General features: G+C 27.5%; 1 protein-coding gene across 1 annotated transcript in view; it reads left to right on the top strand.

Annotated features, from left to right (window-relative positions):
* LOC113383034 overlaps window positions 1-18,096 on the top strand; it is a 138,743-nt gene that overhangs the window by 26,482 nt on the left and 94,165 nt on the right. Inside the window, exons 4-5 of the mRNA XM_026621286.1 lie at window positions 710-915; window positions 14,127-14,248. Coding sequence (XP_026477071.1) covers window positions 710-915; window positions 14,127-14,248 — 328 coding nt within the window. The remainder of the gene's footprint in view (window positions 1-709; window positions 916-14,126; window positions 14,249-18,096) is intronic.

Below are 18,096 nucleotides of genomic sequence, written 5' to 3' on the forward strand. Positions count from 1 at the left end.
AAATCCCCTCGGAATACTTTTAATCACTCATAAATTAATTTATATTTTATTGATTAAGTCTATTATTTACACATATCGGGAAGTTCATGTAACTTGCCTCAAGGCAATAAACCAATACCAATAGTTACGTTCTAGTCTCAAATAAAAATTGAATATAGAAATAATGTAAATAAATTATAATGGCTTGAATAAAAGTATTATTATTCCAGAAAAAGCCTTATAATTTAAAACTGTGGTAACCAACCAACCAAAAATAATTATTTTTGGAAAAAGCTGTACACCCCCCACCCCTTGCAAAAGCTTCGCGCCCCCATAAACAATCTGGCCCCACAATTTGGAAACCACAGCCTGATAACCTATCAATCAATTGCCACTCATTGTGTTATCAGCCGTAATTAATATTCATATTAATTAAAATCTTATGTGAGTCTTATAAGAGAATTTCTTAAGCCGATTTCGTCCGAATCCGCTCCGAGTCGCCTTCGCCTACGTTCGTAGCGCCCAGTGACGCAAGCTCGTCTGTGGGCTGGCGTTGCCTCATTGTTTAAATTTAGATTTAGTTTCGCGACGGTTGGCACTGCCTCAGCATCAAAGTGCGGCATGTTCAAATCTACGAACGATTCGACCTCAAACCTCACCATGATATGAAGTGATAATTAGTGTTTAATAATAACAAGTGTTTTTATGATTTTTTTAAAATTGTGTTTAGATTAGATTTAGTGCAATGTATCGATCACACGTGTTAAGGCTGTTTTTTACAAATTATAGAATTTTGTGTTCCCTAGTTTTTTTTATTTTGTGCCCAATAACAGAATCGTTTAATGTTGACACTGTGAATTATGTGAGCTATTCTGGACCAGATAAATCTATGTTTGGATATTCTGTCGCATTGCACAAGGAATATGGGGTACCTTCGTAAGTTCTATATTTAAAAATAGTTAATTAGATTTTAGTCATTAAAATGTATGAAAATATTTGTGCAGCCATAGTAGTCAGCGGTCCCCAAAAATCCCAAATTTAGGCTCAAAAACAAGTACCCTAATTTTTTTTAAAAAATTAAGGGTTAATTATTGAATATTGCTTATACAAATCTTATAGTATTATATAAATAAATAAATATATATATATATATATAAAATATATATTTATAATATTTATAAATAATCTATATTTTAAATTCTAACGATAATTTTTTAAGGTCAAAACTTTCGCGCTCATTTTTACTCTTCTTTTCTGTATCATTAATTGCAATTTTATCAATATAATTAATATAACGACGTATATAGCACTAAATTATCCAAATACAGAGTATTATATTCTTAAATTATCCAAATACAGAGTATTATATTTCTAAATTATCCAAATAAAAATGTAGAGTATTAAATTATTATAAAACTATAGTAGTAGGTATGCCATGTTTATAAAATTCCCATTAAATTATGCTAATAATAACTAATATTATCAGAAAATTTTATATTCTATTCAAATACTCTATATTTTTATAAGAAATGATATAGAGTTTTTATAAAATTCAAAAATTATTCTAACGATTCTTTATATTTTTATAAAAAAATAGCGAATAATAATGCCATTATTATAAAATACACACGGAATTAATCTAATTTCCTCAAAAATAAGGTAATTTTTAATAAGCAAAATATGGATAATACATTTTGTTTTGTACGATTAAACCATTTCTACATTTTTATAAAACATCTACATTTTTCTTTTAAAAAATTCTACATTTTTATAAAATTCATTTTTTAATATTATTTAATTAATATTTTATTTTTTAAATTGTGAATAATTATGCCATTTATTTAAAGTTTATAATAAATTATTTTAACAATATTTTATTTTTATAAAATTCACAGTAAATTATTTTAATAATACTCTATATTTTTATAAAAAAAGTTGATAATAGTGCCATTATTATAAAATTCATACTAAATAAATCTAAATACTAATCATTATTTTTATAAAAGATGTAAATAATAATGCCATTTTTATAAAATTTATAATAAATTATTCTAATAATACTCTATATTTACTCTACTTTTTTTTTTAAAAAAAATCTATATTTTATAAAAAGTATGGGTAATAAAGCTAGTTTTATAAAATTCTTATTAAAATATTCTAACGATAGATAATTTTTTATTTTTATAAACCATTTTTATAAAATTTACACTAAATTATTCTAATACTGCTCTATATATTTACGAAACATGTAAATAATAATGCCATATTTATAAAATCCACATTAAATTAATCTAATTTCTTTTTTTAATTTTTTAATTTGGAAAAAAAACGTATTTTGTATGGGTAACAAATTTTGTTGTGTATTATTTTTAACGCATTTCTCTTCCAACATATTATTTTTACTAATTTGTAAATTATAAAAGCACTTTTCAAAACATTGGAATGCTACTGAGCTTTTCCAATGTAAAAAGCTTTAAATTTAATATTAAAGCTTGAAGGTTTTATTATTTAAATTTATCTTAATTGCAAAAATTATAATTATAACAAAAAAATACACCAATGCAAATGACACTAAATTATTTTAATAATACTCTATTTTTTTCTAATAAAAAAAACATGGATAATATGCCAAAAAAAAAAATAATTTCGTATGAGTGATAAATTTCATTTCTAAAAATTCAATCAGTTGCAACAGATTTTTTTTTTACTACTTTCAAAAATATGGGAAACAGAGCTTTTTCAGTCTAGAAACGAAAGCTCTACATTTAAGATTCATATCGATTTAAAATAAATGCAAGAAAATATAATTAAAAAAAAATTTAATATTAATTCAAAATATAATAAATCCTATTAAAATATGATTTAATTTTGATTAGGCATCTAGTTTAAAAATATCACCCTCTTTACTAAATGACTAAGGCAGATTGTTATTGATATTGAAAAACAAAAGTTAGTAAACAATTGTCATACAACAAATAAATCAGATGCATTATTCATAACAAATTCACATTTTTATCAGTATTCAATCGTGATAATTTGAATAATCCTCACTTTACATTAATATTATCCTTAAACAGAACTCCTAATCCTCTCTAATCCTAATCATTTTAAATTCATATGATTGTTGAGCTTATGAATGCATTCATAGAACTATTTTATATTTATCATTATTTATAAAATATCGCTGTAATACCAAGAATGTTGTGTTAGTTAAATTTCAAAAGTGTCGGATTATTTCTAAGATAAAAATAATTGAAATTTTATATCTTCTGGCTTAATCCAAGTAAACAATGTGATATATTCACATTATTTAATCCTATTCCCATTACTATATGCAAAGTTATATTTTTATCATTTTAAATTGTTTATTTAGAAGTAGTCAAAAGTTAGAAACAAATTATAACTTAAATTTAAAATCAGAAACATATTTTTACAAAATAATTTACTTCATAATACAAATTATATTTATAACGATTTGAAAAATTTTGCTAATTCAAATTTTTATTATCAAATGAGAAAATATTTGGTATAGAAAATGATATTTATCAGCAATTAAATTTGTTATTGCAATTTGTAAAATTATATTTTTGCTATCAGTTGCTTATTTTGAAATAGTCTCCAAAAATTGTAAAAGATTAATAACAAAATTTAAAATGAATTCTTCATCAGCAAAATATTTTTTTTAAAAATTATGTATTTAAAACTATGAATTATATTATTTATTATAAATTCTAAAAATATTTTTTTGGTATTGATTGGTTATTTACAAGAAGATTGTTTATTTATAACTGGCCAATATTTAATATTTAAATCCTTTATCAGCAACATATATTAAAAATATTGTTTAGAATAATTTATTTACCTAATAATATAAATCATATTGGTTATTAAAAAAATTATAAATCCAAAATATCTTCGATTCGTTCTTCAAATATATTAGTTAACAAAGAGGGTAGTAGGAAGTACTACACAAATTGCAACTAGTAGGTAAAGTCATAAATACCATATATAAATGACATATGTTTTTTTTTCTTAAAAACATCTGAAAACGATTATTTTTGAAAATTTTGAAGGCAATATCCACATATTGTACTTTTTGCCACGGTATTTGAAGTCGAGACAGCCGAAACATGTGTTCACATCATGTGGTACACAGGCTAATGTTATTCTACATGTATTTATGATGAAATTTCGAAACTTGGCAGAATAATAAATTTACTTATTTATAATATTATTATATAAAATATAATTAAAGTAACTATTATAAAATTTACTTTTTTCTTAACTGTAATTAAGAAATATTCATAATACCTTATTAAATTTCTTCTTGATTTTGTGTACATTTTTCAAAAACTAATATTGGTTCTGTGTACTTTTTTCTAAAACTAATATTTCTCTAACTGAAAGCTTTTTTCTAAGATAATATAATCTATTATTGTGTGAGGTGTATCCCGATATTATTGCCTCGATCAAAACTAAAAATACACCAATTTTATTAACGAAGGCAATCGGCCTAAAGAGCTTGATGGCCTATTTAATACCACACCCTGTTTATAATATCAAAATACATTGCCCTATAGTATAGAACGTGACTTGCAAACCTGATTCTTCTTAATTACAACGGAATTGCTTAGAAAGCTAACAAAGGCATATGACAGGGCCATTAACACACATTAAAACTCGGAACGAAAACGTCATAGAGCACTGGATCGGAATAACGATGAATTGTTTTAATCAATCATAATAAATTACTCTTTTTTAATCTTTTAATTTGATAACAGCAATCAGAATTACGTGTGCAGCAATGTTCTATGAGTATTATTTGTTACAAATCATCATAATTTGTCTGGAGAAGCAACCCATCGGTCTTCTTTTTTACTTGGCTGAATAACAAATTTACTTATTTATAATTTTAGAAAATTGTCTGCATTTGGGAATTAAAAGATTATTAATTCATTTTAAATTTAATTTAGATATATTTAAATAAATTTTTCTTTTATGACCAATGTTATAGGAAAGTTATGTTATATAGAAATTTTTGAATGAAAGAAATGAAAAGAGAATGAAAGAAATGAAAAGAGAATGAAAGAAATGAAAAGAGAATAAAAGAAATGAAAAGAGAATGAAAGAAAAGAAAAGAGAATGAAATAAATGAAAAGAGAATGAAATAAATGAAAGGAGAATGAAATAAATGAAAAGAGAATGAAAGAAATGAAAAGAAAATGAAAGAAATGAAAAGAGAATGAAAGAAATGAAAAGAGAATGAAAGAAATGAAAAGAGAATGAAAGAAATGAAGAGAGAATGAAAGAAATGAAAAGAGAATAAAAGAAATGAAAAGAGAATGAAAGAAAAGAAAAGAGAATGAAATAAATGAAAAGAGAATGAAATAAATGAAAGGAGAATGAAAGAAATGAAAAGAGAATGAAAGAAATGAAAAGAAAATGAAAGAAATGAAAAGAGAATGAATAGAATAAATAAACCGTTTCTTATATGCCTATAATATTTTGAGAAGTTCGTTTTGACTTCAACTCTATCAACATGCGAAGTTTCATCAAAATCTCAGAAGAGTAAACTTGAGGTTTTCCTTGTTAGAATTCTTTCAAAAACAATTCAGTAAGACTTTAATAATATCAAAATTTTAAATAAATATGAAAATCATATAAGAATCTCAGGATTTTATTTAAATTCAGAAGAAATTACTACTTGGGAAGATAATACTTAAGAATTTAGAAGTAGGAAATTAGAAAAAAGATGAGTTTGTAGTTTACGATTAAAATTTTGCACTAAATATTATATAGTCTATTAAGAGTATGAATTTACATGAATTATTATATTACATGAGTCCCTTTCAAACCTCAGATCATAAAATGACAATATTATGTTCAATGACAAATGTGGTTTGATGAACAAAGTGCCTTTGATGACCCAAATTAGCTATTTAAGTGTTCATTACGTTTTGCATCGCCATAAAATCATTTTGTCGAGGTTTGATGAGCAACTAAATTTTGCTTTGAAACAGAAATAAGGATTTTTTTTAATATTAAATTTTATAAGCAAAATTGAAAGCGAACTTATAAAATAGGTGAAGTAAAAGTAGTAATTTTAGGATTTATAAAAATCGATTGAAGTAATGTTAAGACTTGATAGAGCATTATGTAGAGATCGGAGTAATCTACAAATATATTCTTTATATTGAAAAAAAATCTTTAAATATGTTATTCAAGTTCGAATTTTAAATATCAGATGAATAATAAACACTTTATAAAGTGTAGGTGTTTGTTAGTAAGCCGTTTGCATCGCCCATGCTGAGTTAATCATTTGATAAATGTAGATTTTAATCATATTTCTTAGTAAATTTGACATCATATGGTAAGAATTATGCACATGAATTTTATATATATATATATATATATATATATATATATATAAGCATAATTTCAAATGACAAAATTATCGCTGGGTTAAAAGCAAAAAAAAAAATTCATTAAACATTATGTTTGTTTTAATTTCTTAACTCGCTATTATTTACCTACAATTTGTAATGTAAATCTAAATATTTTTATTTTATTATTAAAACAGGAAATAAAATCTTCAAAATTTCTTATAGAGCTACAAAAGGTTTGGAGATCTCTGATTGTGAGATATTAAATTTATCTCCATCCTCAATCTAATGTTAAATTAATTCAGTTGGACATATCTGAAGACCATTGCAGACAATTTTTAATATTTTTGTAGGTGTAAATTTATTAATTAGCTTCAAAGCAACCTCAGAAATTTTGAGGAGGTGAATTTTATCATCATGTGAAGTTTCTTCGAAGGTTGAACCTGAGGTTCTCCTCGTGAATCATATAAATAAGTTGTTAATTATATTCATACGAGAGGTGCATGATGAATCGAATCATAAATAGGAAATTTGTAACATGTTTTTAAAAACCTCGTATCTAATTTTAACTACCTATATAAATTAAATTCGAATAATCCATCGATTTTGTATCCGATGCATCGGCGAATACCAACATTGTTTATGTTGCTTCTATAATAGCAGAAGGTCGCGTGGGCTTGACCTCAACAACTAATCAAGTATTTTATCTAAACGATTAATTAAGAACATTTAGCTACTATATCTTACAATAATCATCTACTTGCGGCACTAGGAGGATAGTGGAATACCTAGAATTCATTAATTGCTGGCCATCATTTAAGAACGAAATTATCACTATTAAAACGCGATCACTTATTAAAATCAGAATTAACACAATCTATTAAAAATATGCTAACGCGATTGAATTATATATTGGCAAGTTTTATCAAGAAAAATTGCAATTTCAATACTCCTAAATGCTGGCGAATAACCGAACCCGATATTTTTTTTAAAAAACGAGAGGTGCTAAAAATTACACAGTATATTCCCTATGAAGTTATAAAGTTCTTGTATAATATTTATATAAACGTAGTTTTAAGGATTTAACCAGGACTGTAAAATGGTAAAGTACATAATAAATTTATTATTAAAATTTTTTGAGTAAACTAATAAAAACCTAAAATAACACGGTAACACCTAACGTTTCGCTCACATTCATTTCAAATGTTTTTTTCTCAATTGGGTTCATATTTTTTATTACATATTAATTTAATTTAATAAAAAAGCATGATAATTATATTAAAGTCCACGTTTCCGCGAATCATTACACATTTGCGTCCACAAACCTTTGTTACAATATTAAATTCAAATTATCATCAAACACTCCATTCAAAAATGCGTATCCAAGTACATTTGTTAAACGATTTCTTCAAGTTGACGTGTTTTAGAGGTATCATTGACTATTTCCTTGATGTATTGAATATTTTGATGGTATTATTTTCTTCGTATTAGTAAGAATATATAAATGAATGACCATGAGGCTGTATAAATTACGTATCCGAACTCTGTTTGTTTCGCACACATGTTAGTGTTTTACTATCTTGTTACGCAACTTAATAAAGCAAGATTGGTCAAGAACGCACAAATGGATGAATTAATAGAGATATTGGATTTTTTGCTGAAAATATTGGAAAATAGATGTTATGGAAAAAATCTAAAAATGGTAAATTTGAAGCCACAGAAGCTTTTACCAAATTTATCAATGTCAACACATTCGTGAACAGTAAAAGTTTCAGCAAGGTACAAAAATTGAGGGTCAGTCGGGACAATATATTTTTAAATTGGTTGTGATATTGACTAAGTAAGATTAAACACCGTTCATAAAGGTAGTCAGATTCTCATATTTTCATCGTTATATACGATGAATGCTATAGCATCCACGTCAAGTATTACGCTTCTATTTAACGCAATGTGCATGCTCAAGCTAATACGTGACTATAGGAAGATAATACAAAAATATCCAGAAAATCAGTTAGTCATAACCCTGAAAAGGTAATAATTGCAAAAACGTACGGTTGTATAAAATCAAATTCAAAATATTTGGTATAAAATGTTGAATGCTATAGCATTCACGTCTGCGTGCGTGTTAATAAAAATTTATGATGCAAAAATAATTTTATTTTGTTTAAATAATATTATATTTAAAATTTGCTCTGAACAATAAATAAAATTAAAAATCTTTTATTATAAAAATGTTGTTGGGACGTTGCATTTTACCACACTATGATTGAACTCACCAACCAGTTTTAAGTAATGTTACCATCATGTATTTTATAAATTTACAAAATATCATTAATTATATAGATTCACACGTTTATAAAATATTAATAGATTATTAGTCATTATAAATAATAGTGAAAATTAATTATCGTTGTACAAAATCCATAAAATCTGCGCTGAGGCCACCGAACGCTGTCTTAGTACTATATTTAACCTGAAACATGATAGATTTTCAGATGTTACCAAAGGTGCGTCAACTTCTATTTCTGTAGTCGTAATGAAATAGGTTAGATGCGGTAAAATGTGTTTTATAGACTAAGAAAACTATTATTTATTATTAGGATATAAATTTATTAAAAAAATAAAACCAATATCTGATAGTACTAATTTAATTTTTAACTGAGCAATTTCGTTTCTTGTAAATAACAATTTCAAAGCTTTTTCAGAAAACAATATTATAATTAGCTTATACCTAATGAACTTGAATACTCAATAAAAAGACATGTTCTCTTCCGCAATGAATCCTTATTTATAATTATAGTATTCATTAAATATTATAAGTGGTAGCTATAACTTTCTGCAATAATACCGTTGTAAATTGAAATATAGATATAAATCATTTGTTGCGGTATAAAGTAGTAAAAGTATAATGTTTATTGTTATTGTAGTAATTGAAGCTTAGTGTGTATTTTGATTTGGGAAATTTGTATTTATCGGGATAGTTTCAGAACAAATCAATGACGAGTTGGAAGTTTAAAAAATTTACCTCCCGAAAAATTATTTCATTTAATTATATCATCTATCTATTTATGGAACAAAATGAAATCTATAGAATAGAAAAGTAATAATGGCTATCTTTACGTTTGTATATATTTTCAGTAGAATTCAAAATTATATATAGCATCATAAAATCATTTTACTATTGCTGTATGATTTCATCTAATTTTTCTAATAAGTTTTCATATCTTTTCCTCTAACATCGTCACCTATTTGAAATAATGAGTCGAGCACACAAAACAACGTACAAATGTCTTGACCTAAATAAAACAATTGAAAGTAAACAGAAAATACAAAAAAATGTTCAATTACACATAATTTCGCTGATGTTACATAATTGTTGGCACTAATTATCAATCGCAATTAAAAATCATTTAACTTTTCATACCAATTATAATTCCAAAAGTGTGCAAGTTATCGCGTGTTTTGATGTAATAAATTTTATGAAAATGAGCTCTTTATCGTTAAATAAACAATAATAAAATATTATCACAAATTTTTGACATAGCTACATCATTAATTATTAGGTAATTTTTAAAAATAAAACTGTTTTTAGCTAAATATGCAATTTTTGTAAATCTGCATGATAAACTCATTTTGAATTAGGGACAAAAAAATCCAATTGTGATTTTGTTGTACAAAATCTTAAACCAGATGAGATCTCATTGTTAATTGATTTATCTCAAATTCTATAATATAACTCTCTTTTTAATATTGAACACTAATCCGCCATTCTTCAAACAAAACACTCATCAACGAACTTCATGCCTAACTTCATCTCTAAAATTAACTCGCACTGATAGCTGCTACATTTTTTTAATTGGGTTTCAGTCTTTTTGGAATTCCATAAAATAAATTTAAAATTGGTACTAATATGGATATCTAGGAAAAATTAATCCAATGATTCTCTCAAGAATTTCAAGGAGTTTTATATAACAGAACGAGTAATGTTTCATAAAAATAACTACTATTTTCAACCTCGTGTGTTTGTTTATATCGAATGCCAATCAAATTAATAGAATTTATAATTAAAATATATACATTATTTACAGAAATCAGCAAATGTCAGGATTCGATTTGCACATTGCCTTAAGCTATTATTATATTCTATGGGCAACGGTAAAAGCTCTATTAATTTTTATGTCTCAACATTACGGTTAGTGTTACAGGCGGCCTACCGTAAATTAAGATAAGCAAGTTGATTTTATACTATTGAAACAGAGGTTCTCAAACTTAAGAAATAAGATTCAAAATAGTCACAGTTTCATCACAAAGTTTCACTCTTGGTAATACTTAAAAGCTCATAATTTGCAAGCTGTAGAACAACTTTTGTTCATAATAGTTACAATCAAATTGTCATCTTGTTTCGGGTTGACGTTATGTTTGGGATACCTCGCAAGTTTATATGTAAATTAATTATTATCAAAAAATTTGAGATTTCCTAGTTTGTTCAATTTCCTATGGAGCTATACTTCCTAATAAATGGCACTGCATTTTCTCTATTTCTTCAATAAAATTTTTAACAAAACGTATTAGTATTAATAAACGACTAATCATATTTTTTTTTAATTCTCTAGACAAAATATTTGAAACTCCTTGTTTTGTTAGAGTTGATTAGAATTAGAGTAGAAGCAATACTACATATCTAAATATCTATCTTGAATTTTTGTAGTTACTTTTGGTTAAATTTAAGTAGTTTTAGTTATATTCCTGAAATATTTGAGAATCTCTGTTTTACTCGAATGATATTACACATATATCGCCGATACAATTATGCCAACTGTTAAATTCATTTTTTTGCTAGAATTGCAATAACGGGTTCCTCATATATGCTCGAGGTGCGTATTGTAAAGATATGGCGATTAGAATTAAATAATAATTCATAGTCTGGGTGTTAAGCAAATTATCGTTTTGTGATCGAACCGATAAATGTAATCAGGTTTTAGAAATTCATGATGATATAATTGAAAGAAGAATAATAGAAATAGAAAACGCTAAAACAATTTTTTTTAAATTATAGTTGGTCGATCGTTGGGTTGTCTTCTAAGAGCGATCAGAATTAAATAAAACATAAATCTCAGTTTGCAAGAACAATGGTTGGATTTACTTCTGATTTTCAATAAAAATCACATTGCTAGCAAAGTGCATCATTTCTAACAGTTAGCAGAACACCTTGTTCTGAACAGCTTTCAGAACACCTGCTAATTTCTGGCAAATCATTCATCCATCAAACTTTATTCACACATTTTAAAATCGCGTATCCTTCTAAAACAAATTCCTGGTTTACATCCATATATCATGTTGTCACAATCTCCATGCACCATGTCCTCCATTTTTTCACCATCCTGTCCAGGAAACGTAGGTCCACTAATCATATATCTAACTATCAAAATCGCTACCAAAGCCGATAATGCGTTATAGCATTAATGAAATCCAGTATAAATCACAGATTTTTACTATTACAACAGCTCTATATATTATGTTCGAGATAAATGTAGGCGTTCCTACATGGGCATATAGTGGTTTGCATAACGAGCAATTGCAGGTTAGGAATACAGCTAATTTCCGCACAACTGGATTACCTGGGGCCGCTTTTTGCACATTGTGTGTCGACTCGAGATTCTGCATTGATGAAACCATAAACAACGACATTATATTGGATCAGAAACTGTACAGTAAGGATTAGATCGGCTGGTAAGGAGAACCTCGGGTTTACGATTCTTGGAATTTGATGAAACTTTGCATGGTGACAGAATTGATAGTCAAATTGAAGGGTTCAAAATATTATAGGCCTATAATAAGTAATCAAAGTTTGGAGAGAAAGACCGCGTCTACAGGAGTCCCGTATGCCTTGGTATTTTTTTAATTTTATAGTTAGATTATGTGGTTAATTGCAAATACATTTTATAACTTCTGGTGTTATTATTTTATATTAATTTTCCAAAGAGACTGTAAACATTCCAGTCCGACCACGCTCATTACGTTAAGATTTGTGCGGGCGAGCACAATATGACGACAATTCACACCCACTTGGTACAAAATTGTATATATTCGAACATATGTTGGGAAAGTTGCCCGTAGAAAGTGGTTTTAATTTATAGGAACGTTTTTTGGGTATTGATAAAACAATGATAACATACATGAAGTGGATAGACGAACCGTTATATTCCTAAAACGTAGATTGTTTCCAATTTGGTTCATACAGACTGGTCAACTGGTCTAACTTTATTAGTACCATGATAATAAAAATATCACTTGTTTCTAAAATAATAGTTTGCAAGTAAAATAAAATATGTTAAGAAGAATTACTTTCTTTTACCATTTTGTACATTTCAATTATTTATTAAGTAATAACTATATGCAAACAAAAGCAGAATTGAATTACACTTTCCACTAATCGATTACTCATCAATATTGATATAATAAAAAGTAGTATTGAACTCATATAGCGTGTTTCGCAAAAAAGCATTTTATCGTGACGGCGCCAAATTGTCTGCGAATTTCGATCGATATTAAGTATATGATGAAGTCTATTTATAAGCCAACTTATAAGAAATGTCATTCTGAAGAAAATTGATATAAAAAGCAATCACTATTCGAATCAATATGTTCTCATAAAACCTTTGATAGGTGATGTGATTATGATACACTTCATATAATGTATATTAAACACATCTATATCATCACACCAAAATAATTAATTAATGGAGTATTCTGGTTTTAGAAATAAAAAAGTGCCATTAGGTTTAGATCTACATATGGAAGTTTTAGTGAAAATCATGAAATATAAAACTTACAATCTACAAAAATTAAAATTAATATAATTCTGTGTCAACTGTCTAAATAAATTAGACAGTAGAAAGAAAAAACTATAGCATGCGTAGAAAGCATTTCATATAATTATTTTTATGCTGGCGAAGGTAAATACGAACTTGGTATGACTAAGCATAATTTGGCTAAATTAAGTTGTTCTTATAATTATGAACTTCATCAAAATGTAGCTGTTATGAGCAATTACTAGATAAAAATGTAAGTAACACCTATATATCTATAATGATATATGATGATCATATAACGAACGAGCCAAATGTGACCAAGAACTATAAAACCAGTATTTTACAGTTTATTATATATTTGCAATAAGATACCTTATCTATTATCACCGTGGTCTTTGGCGATTGCCGATGATTTTTCATCGTTAAAAAGTGACGGGAAGTCAACGCACCTCTATTTCTGTGCCGAACGAAGCCTGACAAAAGATAGGAGCGCCTAATGGTGAACTCTTCGAACCGTAACAGATTCAGACGTTTGTGCTGTATGATCAGAAATATAATAAATAATGTCAGCACGTTGACCCATATTTAATAACTGTCAGCTGGGAAAATCGAGTCAACGTTTGAAGTCAAAAGCTTTTGGAGATAAGGAAGTAGAAAGGTTTAGTGGTGACCTTTTACAGGTTTTTGTGTAGTTGTAAAAAATAATAAATGGTTTGCTCATATATTGTTTATGATTTGTCAACGATATCTAGCACCTAAAGCCAAAGCTTTTAAAGTTGCCTTGAGTCGATTTTTTAATTGCCTTCCTAAACTTCCTAATTTGTGGGCCAACACCTCACGGTGGTTTTCTGGCTAAAATCAGCTTTCACCAACAGTTTTGCATTGTAATTAGAAAATTTCAAATGTTCTTTCGGTATTGTTATATTATTTATACAATTATTTTGTTTTCCAGGGCTTTGGTGGGAGCTCCGCAGGCGGATGCTCATCAACCTGGAGTGATAAGAGGAGGCGCTGTCTACAGTTGCGATGTTCGAATCGATAATCAATGCCAAATTGTACCATTCGACCGATATGGTAAGTTATAGAAATAAATTTATTATTGCAAAAAAGTAATGTGTCAAATGCCAGTTCAAATCTTGGATCTTTGAATCAAATGTGATAGATTTTACATATTATCCACATCCATGTTTATTGTTTTTCCTACCCTCAATTTAGTTGATTTGCTAGAGAATGTGTTGGAATCAACAAATATTCTTGATAATGAATATCAATGTGATGATCAACTCATAACCCTATGAAACAAACAAATCTATTATTGATAAAGTGGTTTTAAATTTAGCACATGGATGGATAAATATAGAGTACGTTAATTAATATTCTTTTCCTTCGCCTTGTATGGCCTCGCAATAAATTTCATGAAAACATAACTGCACTCAAGACACGTGTATTTATATTCTCCTTCTCAATACGGAGATTTCGATTAAGAAATTGTTCATTTCGATGAATGAATGAATGTTGCGAGTTCAAACTACGGGATACAAAACTATCGTAAGAAATCCGAGTGTAGGTGTTTGGTAGAAAGCTGTTTCATTGCATTTTACTGTGCAACTAACCTTCGATTCATGCAAAACACAATAATTACTCAAAAGACACGAACCTTGAGGAATTAATATGTTTGCAATGTTATGGCAACGATAGTGACACAAAACAACCATTGTCAGATGTAATGGAAATAGTTTGTGGATCTATATTCTCATGTGGGAAATAAAAATGGTTTTAAATTGCAAATGGGATTCCCAATGGCTATAGGATTTCAATCAGAAGTTACAGGGTTCCGCGATTGTCGGCAATGTTCGCTCATCAAGTGGCGTCACAGTCCCTTCTATGTTGGGACACTATGTACAACGAAAAACATATGAGGACTATCAGTCCATGTAATGTAATGTCTATGTGAAAAATTCATTAAATAGAGCTAGCCAACCATTGGATTGTCTTTTGAAACAGTGACGTTCTCAAGTGAAATCATTACAAAAGCTTATAGAACCCCGAAGTTCTGATTGGTGTTGAAATAACATTCCAAATAAAAAAAAATTAATGAAACTGAATATCTGAAGTTGTTTATTCTTAAAGTTAAATGGTATGTGATTTGATCTGATATTGTATTAAATATATTATATTGTTAATATTATAATTTTTTATAGTCGTTGTAGAGTGTTAATTAACCTGTTTTGTGTCACTATTCCTTCCAGCTGGTTTACGTATCATTTCGTCCCAGATCTAAATAATCCATAAGATCACCTCCACCTTATAGTATGATTTAAAATAGATAAACCTAAGAATATTTTATGATAGGATATAGGATGAGTTGATCTTTTGTTGACCCGTTGGCATTTCTACTATCGATAGAGTGCAGTTTCATAAGGCGTCGTATGTAGACTTCGAATAATTTATAGACATTGTTGAATGTGGTACTCCCACCTTTATAGATTTATTAAAAATTAAGCTGACGAAGATCTCACGTGGGTCGGCATTCGTGCATGTAATTTGGGTTATGATTTATAAGAGTGATATTAAATGTTGCTCGCGGTTTAAAATTGTCGTGCTGTTTTACATATCATTGTAAAGAATAAAGATACTTTTATATGTGGTTTTATCAACATGTTTTACTTTGTAGTGGGCAGGAGTTTATATAAAATCTCATTCTCGGTAAATTACTGGACTTGATTTTAAAAACAACAGCATCAGCACACTCTATATTTAGAACATTTAAATTTACGTAATTTCTGACAACTGAAATTAATCATGGTCTATTCAGAAACCGGCTTCAAAATTATACAGAACCCTGAAAAACTAAAATTTTGTAGAAATTAATCAAGATTGCATAGGACACTATTATCAATGATACCCTTTTATTTATTTTATCCTCTCGGTAAAACATCTTTCGTTTCTTATTATCTAAAATACGTTAGATTCCCATATCTTCACAAGAGTTTACTGCAAAGGTGTTGCTTGGCAAACACCCAGGTCAAAGATAATATACTACAGTATCACAAACATAACATCTCACATTTCCAACTACCATTTGTCCATAATACTTGCAACTTAAACATTTCTAAAACTGCATACCTCGTATACCTATAATTTATTCCAAATAACAATATCTACATTGCATGATATTATCGCTGGTATTGAAGTTCTGCTCTATGACTACAAGTTATTTACTTTTCTGTGGCAAAACAACAAATATAAATTATTTGTATGCATCTCTATGTCGAGATATCGGAAGACGATCGCCTCTCTTTTGAATTCTGCAATACTAATGTGATACAGAATGGCATTCCTTGGGAACGCGTGCGTTCTCATGATACTACTAGGAAGGGTCATGCAATTATTCGTGAAATAGTAGAAAAATAAATAAATAGATGACTAAACTAAATTGTATTACCAAAAATAATGTACAACTTGTACAGTTTAAACAAACAATGAAAATATGATTTAATAATCAAAATGCAACTTTCCATACTACGGCGAGAAGTGTTCAAACCTTGATAAACTAATTATTTTATATCTTAAATATAAATATTCTAATAAATATTTTCTTAAATATCTTTCTATTAATACTGCGAAGGTGTTACCCACACAAAATAAAATTCTACATATAATTTCAACGGTAAATATAATTTGCTTAAACGAACTGATAAGATAAATGAAGCTAATGATTAGTCGTCGCTTCTAATTATAGCCTTTTCGTATAATTATATACACCGACACTATATTTTTAAAATTCACTTCTTCATTATGGACTTGAACAGTAATTCCAGAGATAGCATTTTAATTAAATTAAAGTAGTAATAGAATGTATTTATTATAGAAAAGAGAGTTTATGATAAACAGTTTTCAAGCAAATTGTTCAAGCAAAAAATTCACAATAAAATTACTATTAATACGATATAGAATTTGATTTTATACAATATAAAATAAGAATAGTAAGTATTTTGCATTTTTTTTCTTAATTGTTGAATTCTTATACAAAGGAAATGTAGACATCTCAATTCAGACTAAATATTTCTGTAATGTGTAGCTACCGATTTTTTTGAAATAAATACTTTCATAAAAACAATATATGTATATATATATAAATATATAAGTGATTCATCATTTGCGCATCTGTTTTATACAATTTAACATTTATATTTAATTTAATTTCAATATTTTCAACCAAGTAGTCCATGAATATGTTTCTGCAGTCGACCGGATATTTAGAGCGTTTAAATTGTGTTGTCATAAAATGGAAGCATATATTTAGTCTGACCTGAATTTTATTTATATCCGACATATATATTTTCGAATGTTTTATACCTTGCAAACCATTAACAAAATCAACATGCACATTATGGACGCAACGAAATTCTGGGTATCGAGGATAGCTTTTTTTATTTTTGCTTTTTTGAACTGCAATCGTAATTTTTATGAGCTTTTGTGATGATACTACTTAATTACATGGAAATTTTTAGAAGCAATCCAATTTTAATATAATTAATTGCAGCATACCCCAATTTATAAACTATTACAAACGATCAATAAGGTCTCTCAAAATAAATTTTGGAACATTTCATAAATAGCGACTTGCACTACATTCACAAAATCACTTCTCCAAAATGTTTGTTGATACACCATTTTGCACTAGTTAATCAAAAGTAAATATTGTTTTTACACACCTACTTTAATGTTTCGAACATTGTGGCTGTGGGAAATTATATTTATTTTTCTAGATAGAACAAAACAAAGTGCTTACTATTGACTGGAGAACATTGGCATGATGGTATATTATCGATAATTATAATTGTAAAGAAGCGCATCGTTCGATCTGTAAAATAAGAAAACTATTTAAGATATCGATAAGTTCAAACAAACCTTTGTAT

This window comes from Ctenocephalides felis, unplaced genomic scaffold, assembly GCF_003426905.1.
Source record: "Ctenocephalides felis isolate EL2017-DRISC unplaced genomic scaffold, ASM342690v1 CF-g0.4_SCAFFOLD_03570, whole genome shotgun sequence".
Classification (NCBI taxonomy): Eukaryota; Metazoa; Arthropoda; class Insecta; order Siphonaptera; family Pulicidae; genus Ctenocephalides; species Ctenocephalides felis.